A 10,033-nucleotide genomic window follows, 5' to 3' on the forward strand; every position below is an offset into this window, starting at 1 on the left:
CAATGACTTCTCGATGAGTGTGACTTGGAGGACCAAAACAACACACGAGGGTATGCACAAATTCCTCACCTATTAACAACCCGTTCGCGCTTCGGGACCTCGCCTGTCCGCGCGTCCGGTCACACGCTTCGGCGCTTCCCGTGGTGCAGACCCCTGTGTGGACAGACGTGGCGGATCGACAGGACATGGCTGGGTTTCAACCGCCCTGTGGCGCCCGTGCTGTGGGGATCAGAAACATCAAAGTGCTGAGGAACTAGCCAAGGACTCAGCCTGTGCACCTGTGTCAGCTGAGACTGGAGTGAGAGACAGTCCAGCGTCGCCGATCGTGCGCACCTCCCCGCGCCGTTCTTCTCATAACCGCAAAAGATGAAGATCACCATCGCCGGCGGTAAGAAGCTTAATCTCGAAATGTCTGTGATGTAGTTATCCACGTGCTCAAAACCGTCACTTCTATGGATCGTGGGAGACACTCGATCCAGAGACATGGATTGAATGGCAAGATACCTCGCAGCAACCGCGCGTCGAGGTGAGGTCTTCATGCAGGAGCAAGAACAGCGGTGAGACGAGTGATCCGGGTCCTTATGCAGGAACAAGAAACACAGCAGCAAGGTGGATGACGGACGTCTGGAGGTCAGACACGATGATCGAGGAATGCATTGGCGAGCATCTAGCCCACACGATCAATAACTCTACACGAAACAAAACCACCAGAGACCAAGTCGCAAGTACCCGAAAACCATAACCATAACCACGGAACCGCAAGCTGCAGCCCCGTCCCACCCCATGCTGACAACCGATCAACCAAACCAGCCTTGAGAGCGAGAGTCGGCAGATATCCGTATCCAACATGCCATCATGATCCACAACATACATACATTCACCAATGACATACCCGAAATCCCCGAAATCCCCGAGCCCCTGAACACAATAGACCAACCGAAATCAAATCATGAACCCTTTCTCAGACTCCCGCCGGGACTACCGCCGGGGCTTCCACTCGGGCTCCCCTCTCGGCTCCGTGTCTCGAAGGTCTCTACCATCGCCAACACGCGTGTCCTCGGCCGTTCTAAGCGCACCGCTTCGGCGATATGGAGCGTCGTGCTTGTGATGGAGGCTGCCCGCATTGACGAGGACGGGGAACCGCCGCGCGGTGGCTCAAGAGTAGCGGTGGATCGTCTGTCGGCGGCACTGTAGTCGTCTTCGCCTGGCGGCACCAACCGAGGGGGTGAGAGCAAAGCAGGTTCTGGCCGCGAAGACGCCTCCGCCTCCACCGGCGCCGTTGATGCTTTCTCGTCCGTGACATACTCCTCGTCATCTGGATCAACGATCAGCACGCTCTCCTCCCTCTCCACCTCGGCATTCACCACCCGCAGCTGCTCCCTCGGCACAGTGAACATAATCTGCACCGTCCGCTGCTCGGCCGCCCTCTCCAGATCCCTATCCCACTCCTCCTCATCCCCATTCCCGTCCCCGCCCAGCCACGCCTCCCTCCCCTGCCGCCGTTTCTGTAGCCCGACCCCGTATGAACGGCCGTCATAGTCCGGACTGCCCCCTTCATACGCAAGTAGCCCCTCCCGCGTCGGGCTCTCCCCGCGGAAGCTCTCACCGCTGGCGTTGCTCCAGGACTCGGGCGTGCCGCCGCTGAACACGCGCCTCAAACTCCCAAACCAGCTCCGACGCGGCTTGCTCTTGCCGGGGCTGCTGGGTAGGTAGGCGTAGTCCTCATCCTCGCCCGCGCCGGCGGCTTCCTCGCGGTCCTGGCGGCGGCGGCCCAGAAGCAGCGCCGGCCCCTCGGCCTGCAGCGCCGCAAAATTGGACCGCGCCGTGTTGTAGCTGTTGCCCGAGTTTGCGCTCGCCGCCCCGCTGCTGCCCGCCCGCCCCTCCCCAGCCCCAGCCCCAGCCCCAGCCCCAGCCCCAGCGGCCGTCGTCGTCGCCGTCGCCGCCGCCACCGTGGTAGCCAGCGTGGTATGCAGCCGCGACAGGAGCGCTCTATCCTCCGTCCCGTTCCCACTGCCCCCAGCCGCACCACTCACCGCACCACTCCCCCCAACCCCAACCGCACCACTTCCACTTCCACCAGCACCACCAACAGCGCCACGCACAAAACTAAACGCGCTCCGCTCCGACAGCCCGCTCTCGGTCCGCCCGTCATCCGTCGCCGCCACCGACGACGACGAGTCCGTCGGCGCCGAGACCAGCGAGTGCCGCCCTGCCGCCGACTTGGCCGACTTGGCTGATGCGCCACGGCGGAGGGGCGATACGCGCCCGGTTGCTACCGCAACGGTTGTCGACGTTGTTTCTGCCGCTGGTAGTGGTGGTGGTGGTGGGGGGGCTGTGTTTTGGGACGGGCGCCTGGTGAGTGGGTGGTGGTGGTGGTGGCTTGGTGCTGGCGTGGATGCGTCCACGTTGGATACCCAGCCTTGGACGTCGGGGTCTTGGTGCTGGCCGCCGCTGTTACCGCTTGCTTTTTCTGTTGGGGGTTGGGTTGAAGTGAGAGGTGGGGTTGGGGAGTTGGCGTTGGCTGCGGTTGCGGCCGGGAAGCGCGCGCCCACGGGGGTGTCGACGGTGGGGGTGAGGAAGGGGTCGTCGTCGCCGTCATCGCGTTCTTCCTTGTCTGGGCTCAGCGGGTAGCCTTTCCCGAGGTCGCCCTCTTCGTCCTCGTCCGCTTCGTAGATAGGCTCGATGCGGTTTGGGGAGCGCGTCAGCGGTGTGGAGTCGTAAGATGAAGCTGGCTGGTGGAGGCCCTTGGCACCCTTGAGCCGGTGGCTGAAGGTCGATGCTGACGGCGGTGGCGGGATGTACAGCGAGTGAGGTCTGGACCCGCTGCGGAGGGTCTCGTAGCCCAGGGAGCGTTGGCCCTGTGAGTAGGGGTCGTTTCCGCCCGTGTACCAGTCACGCGCGGCACCGGCCGTCCAGGGGAACATGCCCATGCTGTGATTCCGCTCAAGCATTTCATCGTCGTCGCCGATGCCACGGGGGAGCGAGCCGTTGACGCCCTGGGATAGGCCGCGGAGAGTCTCATCGCGTGCTGCCCGACGCTTCTGTCTCCGGCGGAACCAACGGAACCCGAAGAAGGCCGCGATGGCGAGGACAAGCAGGCCAACTCCAAGGCCAACCCCGAGGCCAATCTGCCTTGCTAGTGACGAGTTATCCGGGCTGCTATCATCCCCGCCCGGCCCGGACGAACCACTCCCACCACTGCCCCCGCCGCCGACGGTGCCACTCCCATTCCCATCACCACCACTACCATCACTATCTCCCTCGGTAAGGGGACTAACATAGACGTCGGACCAGCTCCCGCTCGTGATATTGTAAAACATTCCCTGCCCCCCGCCCGCCTGCCTCTTGACTCCACCCCCTGAAATCTCATACCCCCCATACACCATCATCACATTCCCCGGCAACACCACCGCACCATGCCCATACACCCCACTCCCACGCCCACCAGGCCCCTGATCAGGCACCTCCCACTGCCAATCCCCCAACCCGACCCCAATCCTCACCACCGCCAACTGCGGCTCAGCCGCCTGGCTCACATCCCCAACCCACCCCCCATACACCACCAACCTCGTCCCATCCTCACTCAAGACCGCCGTGTGTCCCGACCGACTATCCACGCCAACATCCACCTCGGCCCCATCATCCTCACCCCGCCTCCCCACCCCCCGTTCTGCCCCCCTCAACCGCGCCAAATCCGGCTTCCCCGCCGCCGCGGGCGGCGCAATGCGCACAAAGCTCCACGTCTCCTCCGGCAGCGACCACAGCGCGGCGGCGGCCATGCCGACGAAGGCGCCCTGCGTGTGCCCGCCGAGGAGCACGTGGCTGGTTTGCTGGACGACCACGTTGGTGGCTCCGTTGCTGCTGCTGCTGCTGCGGTTGGAGAGGGAGGGGGCGAGCTCGGTCAGGGAAAAGCCCGCTTCGGCGACAGGCGGGAGTTGGCCGTGCGGCATGGCGTAGGTGAGGGTGTATGCTGGAGGGTTATTGTTGTTGTTGTTGTTGTTGTTGTTGTTGTTGTTGACCTGGGTGGTGGGGGGTTGGGGTGGGGTGAGGCGGAGCATGCGGTTGGAATAGGTGGCTTTGGACTGCCAGGTGGAGGTTGAGGCGTTGGGGAACGGGCACATGCCGCCGTAGAGGTAGAGGGTGGGTTCCGAGAGCACGGGGCTAAGTTGCGGGGAGAAGTTGAGCACGCCGCCGAGGTGGTAGGGCCCGCTCTGCGCGTTGTCCCAGCTGGTGGAAGGCGTGATGGCGTGTTGTGTCCATGGCGTGTCTGTGTGGCCCGGCGTGTAGGTCCAAAGGGTGGAGGTGGATGTCGAGGCGCAGTCGCCAGCCAGAACGGCGATTGTACCGTTGCGGAGGAGGGTCGGCGCGAAGGTGGTGCAGTCGGTCGGGTCTGCGGAGAGGAAGGGGAGGGAGGGTGTGAGTTTGGTGGGCTCGAGGGCAGACGTGCGCAGGCTGGAGACGTTGAGGGCGAGGAAGTCGACTGCGTTCCGGGTGTCTCCGCTCGGGGCGAAGATGTAAGCGGTGCCACTGCCGGTGCTACCCTCAGGGGGCAGCAGAATGGTGGTCGGGGTGTACGGCAGTATCGGGTCGGCGGACACGCGTGTGGCCAAACTGAGAGCCGCAAAAGCAAACCTCTTGTTGAATGCCGCTTGCTGGTGGCCGGGACCGGGACCGGGACCGGGATGGCGCCGGGTAGCTGCCGCGGAGCCCCTGACGGACGACGGCGAGGTGCTGGCCCCGCCCGGGAGCGCACCAGCACCCGAAGGCGTCAGCATTGCTCTCCCGGCAAAGAAAGGGGAAAGAGGCATGGGAGGAGATGAGATGATTGAGAAGAGGCCGTAATGGTAATCGCCTCGCTTAGCTCCGCATTGCTCTGTAGATTGCCGTGTCCGTACGAGGTATGCGGCGGGGAATGACGCAGTGTCTAGTTTGACCAGCTCTCGTATACGATGGCACGGGAATGCCTATCCCTGGTCTAGATTTTGGAGATTCCGAGAGCAACTCCAAACAAGAACTAAAGCAATAAGAATAGATCAAGGCATCATCATAATGATACTCCAGCAAATGCAGGATGATCTGGCATCAATCGAGTGGGCAAGAAAAAAAGCCAGATGTGTGGTCTCTGGCAGAGCAGGGTAAGGCAGGGAATAGGAAGGTAAAAAGTGGGATCCGATGCCATCCTCGGTGACTGAGGGGTTCAATCAGGGAATGTCAACAAACCGGTCCAGACCCGTCACCCCGCCACCCCGCCACACACACACACCGTCCATCCCTCACCGGGCTTGCGCAGCTGCACATGCTATCTTGAATGGATGTCCGTCATTGGTCAATGTTTTTCTGTTATCTGCATGTCTTGCTGGTTTTTTCAAGCCATGTCTCTCAAGGTCAGCTTCCATCTCGGAGTGGCGGGTGGGATCGGATGCATAGCGTTGCTACGGCAACATCCCGATGCGGAAGTTCGGAGGATGAAGAGGGTGTGTAGCACAAACTTCAGAAACGCAACAATTCGAGGTGACGGGTCACAGGAGTGCAGATAATGTCTCTCAGGAAGCCATATCTGTGCATCCAAATAAAACCAGGGGTTGAACGACAGAGCCATCTCTCTTCTCAACCCTGCATACAACAAATATTTTGGATCCCATTTGATGCATAGGTAGTTATGTAGAGGAACGTTGTAGGTGGTTTAACTTAATGAAAAGAAACAGATGCACTACAAAATAGATAGTGTAAACCCCTCAAAACCAAGTGTTAAAACCCAGAGAGGAATCCAAACCCCCTTACTCACTACCCCGAATCGCAGCCAACTCCCTCCTCAACTCATTCAGCTCCTCACGCAATGACTCCTCCCTCGCCAGCGCCCGATTCCTCTCCACCCTCATAACCTCAATCTCCCGCTCCGCCTTGGCCGCCCTCTCCCTCTGCTTATGCACCTCCCCCGCCAGCTTCATACCATCCCCATCCACACCGCCCTCCCCAACCGCCAACATCAACGCATCCCTCGAACGTGCCAACGTCTCGTTCTGCCGGCGCAGCACCCCAACCTCCCCGCGCAGCTCCTCCGCCTTCCGCCGCACCCGCAGCGCCTCCAGCTCGATGCGCTGCGCGTGGTTGATGCGCGCCGTGTAGCGCTTCTCCAACTCGGTGGCACGCTGGGGGAACTTAGGCTGCGGACAGGCGACCACGGTCGGAGCCGCCTCCGTCTCGCGCGAGGTTTCCACCCCGGGGTGCTGCTCCCACGCCGGCACCACAAACAGCGTGTTACGTCCAGACCCAGCAAGCCGATAATACCGCGTCATGATATCCACCGGCACGATGCCCCTCGCGTAGTCCCGCACCCCCGCACTAACACCACCACCACCACCACCACCACCACCACCTTCGCCACCCTTCCCCACCCACAACCCATCCCCCACGACCCCATTCCCCCTCCAAACCCTCTCCCTCACCCGACCCTTCCCCTCCTCGCGATCCAACAACCGATGCACCGCCTCAAAGACCTCGTCCCCGGCATTCACCAGCACCCACCGGTCCTGGGGGTACGCGACGACACGGCCCGTGGCGCGGCCGTCGGGCCCCTGCGCGGCGAGCGCCTGGTGCGGGATCGCGGCCTCGCCGGCCAGCGCGTCCAGCGCGTTGCCGTACGCCCGTTCCAGCTCGTGCATGCGCGCGACGAGCGTCTGCGTGAAGTGCAGCCATTGGCCGAGGAGGCTGTTGCGGGCGTTGGTGAGGTCCGTTGCTGGGTGGTGGGGGTTGGGGTTGGTGGTTGGTGTGGTGGTGGTGGTGGTGGGGAGCAGGCTCATCAGGCCGCCGGTGCTGCTGAACTCGTGGTCGAGGCGCTCGAGGCAGGCGTTGGCGTGCATGATGAGGTTGTGGTGGTTGGCGTAGGGCTTTTGTTTCTCGCCCCGGCCGCGCGGCTTGTGCTCGGCGAAGGGGCAGTGGTAGATCGTGCCGAGGGCCTCGTGGCGGCCGCGGACCTCGTTGGCCAGCCCGGTCAGGGGCTTGTGGTGGTTGGGGTCGTCGTTGGTGTACGGCACGCTCAGGTCCGTGAGAAAGTCGAAGGCGTCGTTGAGTTCGTACTTGAGCCCGAGCGAGTCCTCGGCCGCCCCTGCTGCCTCCGCCGCTGACCCCGTTTTCTTGGACCCTGCCTTGGCCGGATTGCCGCCGGCGATCTCGGCGGATTTGAGGGTCGGGTTCAGCGCATGGATGAGCACGCACAGTGACTGGGCGTGTTGCTTGAGCGCCAGTAGCGTCGGCGGCACGCCGTGCGTCGAGAGGTAGCCGCAGCTGACATGGCGGAGCAGGCCGTCGCTGGCTTCGGACTCGTGGAGGCGTGACCACTGCGAGAAGTACGGCAGCGAGAAGTCGGTCCCTTTGATGTAGCCCCTCTGGCCAGCATGGTCATCGTCTTCATGCTCTGCTAGGTGTGCCGGAACGGCTCTGCGGGCTACGTTGGTCATGTTTCTTACGGGGAGATGGCGGCAATGCGGTCCGATGGGGATGTCTCGCGCAACTGGCTCGATGATGAGACTGTGTTTCGGGACGCCAGGCCATCCGCCCTCTTCATATTAAGGACACCCATTGTCACGGTGCAGTAGTCAAGCCGTATGCGTCGCTACCAGCCCTGAACCATTGTGGTCTTTGTCGCGGAGCATGGCTGGATAAAGGGAAAACTGCAGCTCAGTTGACGGAAGCGGCAGTCTACATAGTATTGCCGTTCGTGACCGCTGGGGCTGAGCCAGCGAGTTTATGGTAGAGCAAGCCAGAGGTACTTCGTACACATCCTGGAATGTCACGGAGTGACGTGTGAGCGGCGCGATAAAGCGAGGTGGTCCTCCCGCCAGCAGATGACTCGAAGACACAGCCCGCCAACTTTGAAACGGTTGCAACCCCAACCCGTGGTAATTGAACACCCACCTGCAGCTGTGTTGGCCCGTGGCGGTGTTTACTGTGTGACTGTGTGCAAAAGCAAACGCCGGATTGGGCGACAGAACATCGCGGTGGAGCCCCTGCTAGCGGGCAGCTGAGCTGTGTGGCTGGAAAAGCGGCGCATCCAGATGCAGAACCTTGCCTTTCATTCAACTGTAATTGATGACTCAGCACCCCCACCCCAAACCCGCGCCCGGGAGCCGGCCGTCACTAGCCATCTTGGCGTTCTTGGCGATCTAGATCGTATGTCTTCTTATTTTCTGTCGATGCAGTGGTCCGCGCGACGCAGCTGCAAGTCGCTCGGAGCGTCGGAAACCTCGCCGGGTTCGTTGGATCTTCGTAATTGATTGAAAATAACGCTCTCTCGTAGCGCTTACTGCTGCACACGCGAACTGAAGGTGCAACCAACTATCAAGGTTAGAATCACCGTGGTAGGGGCAAGCTGGTATATTGTGTGGTTGCACGAGGAACCGAATGTGGGAGGCGGCTCAGGGAAAACCCTGTGGCTGCGCACAGACCAACGCAGAGCCACGTGCAGCTCGTAAAGCCCTCCCATCAGAACCCCACCTCGGGGTTCAGCACGTTCAACCCTAACCCTACAAGGAACGGGCTGTGCCCGTGACAGTAGCGAAACGTACGTGGGGAAACACTATTGCATTACGCATAACTTTTATTCTTGGCTTGTGACGGGGTTCATGGCGTCAGTAACGTGGCTGTGGAAAGAGATGGGAAGGGTGCCGGAGAAAAAGCGCCTGTTTTGTTATTTTTTTTCTCCAAGTTGTTCAATTATCCAAGTACCGTTAGAAACGGTTATTGGGCGTTGAGTAGCAATAGAAGAGCAAGTAGAGAAAGGGAGGTGTGAGGGACGAGTAACATCTAGGCGAGGCACAAGGGCACTGCGTATGCTGACTCAATTCTGCTAATCGAAAGCTGAAGAAAGAGAGGAAAGATACAAGATAACTAGCGCGTTGGCAACGCGAGAAGGCATGCCCAGAACGGAGCTAGTCCGGATGCGGAAGTGCACCTCTAACCCCAACCCTGGGTGCGCTTTCCGTCACAGGAGGGAAGAAACAAAGCTTGCTCAAAACTATCCGTGTATAGCGACAGAATCTTGCCAAAGTCTCGGTACGACTTGGCTGGGTCTCGCCAGTCTTCGCTCATCAGGGCGCTAGATACCGGCCGGCTCTGCAGGTCAGATACGCCCAAGACAGAGCCCCAAAAGTTGTTAAAATCATGGTCAAGAGCGCCCGAGTCCATCGCTCGGGGATGTGAGACCAATGAGATGGAGATGTTAGATAAAATGAGGAGCAGTGGACAGGTGAGCTAATTAGGAGTTAGACGAGCAAATTCGAGGTTTTTTCCCCCCTTTGTAAAGGAGGTTGATGGATGAAGGTTTCCGTATAGTAATGATAACAAGAAGCCTTGGAAAGAAAAGATGCAGCTCTGAGGTTGATGCATGTGTACCTAATTATGATTATCAGGAGTCGTGCGCCCTCCAAGCTGAGTCAGGCCTGCAGCCCGGCAGGCCCGCTTACCTTCCTAACCTACCTTACCAAAGTCCACGGCACTACACCTAACATCGAAATTGCAACTTGCTCAAGGCGAGGCCAGCAGCCTCGCGTGGTGGGAGCTTCCAGCCCAGGTTGAGCTAAAGTGCTCAACCCTCCCTCTGCAGGCAGCGTCCCCTTCTGGACCCGAAAAAGCGGCGTGAGGCTGGGTTGGCAAATTCAAATTGAACCCATTTTGAATGAACCAATGTGTGTGTTTCTTATATACGTCACATTGGCCACAGTTATCAAATATCAACTTGTCTGCGCTATTGGAGGTATGGGTGTGATATACATAAGACAGGCAAAATCATCCCTTTTTTCCAAGTGCAGTTCCTGACTCATTAAGCACGGGCCAAGACGCGGCCGAAGTCCTGTCGGTCTAAAACCCGTTCGCGTTCCCGGTCAATTCGGGAGCATTAGTTGGGAACCCTCGGCCTGCGATAGCTCTGGTGGCAATTACCTGCCGATGAGCCGATCTGTCGGCGACAAAAAAACCCTAAAAACACACTCTGGATTTGGGAATCATGTGACGCTCGGCTAGGAAATGCGACTGGCCC

General features: G+C 60.1%; 1 protein-coding gene across 1 annotated transcript; it reads right to left on the reverse strand.

Annotated features, from left to right (window-relative positions):
- Positions 1-947: 947 nt before the first annotated feature.
- CHGG_03970 (uncharacterized protein) lies at positions 948-7,457 on the reverse strand (the record flags this gene model as incomplete). Its single annotated transcript, XM_001223183.1, has 3 exons — positions 948-4,964; positions 5,260-5,303; positions 5,786-7,457. 3 exons carry the CDS (start codon positions 7,455-7,457, stop codon positions 948-950), a joined length of 5,733 nt encoding a protein of 1,910 aa, XP_001223184.1.
- Positions 7,458-10,033: the final 2,576 nt, after the last annotated feature.

The sequence above is a fragment of the Chaetomium globosum genome, genomic scaffold (genome assembly GCF_000143365.1).
Source record: "Chaetomium globosum CBS 148.51 scaffold_4 genomic scaffold, whole genome shotgun sequence".
NCBI lineage: Eukaryota > Fungi > Ascomycota > Sordariomycetes > Sordariales > Chaetomiaceae > Chaetomium > Chaetomium globosum.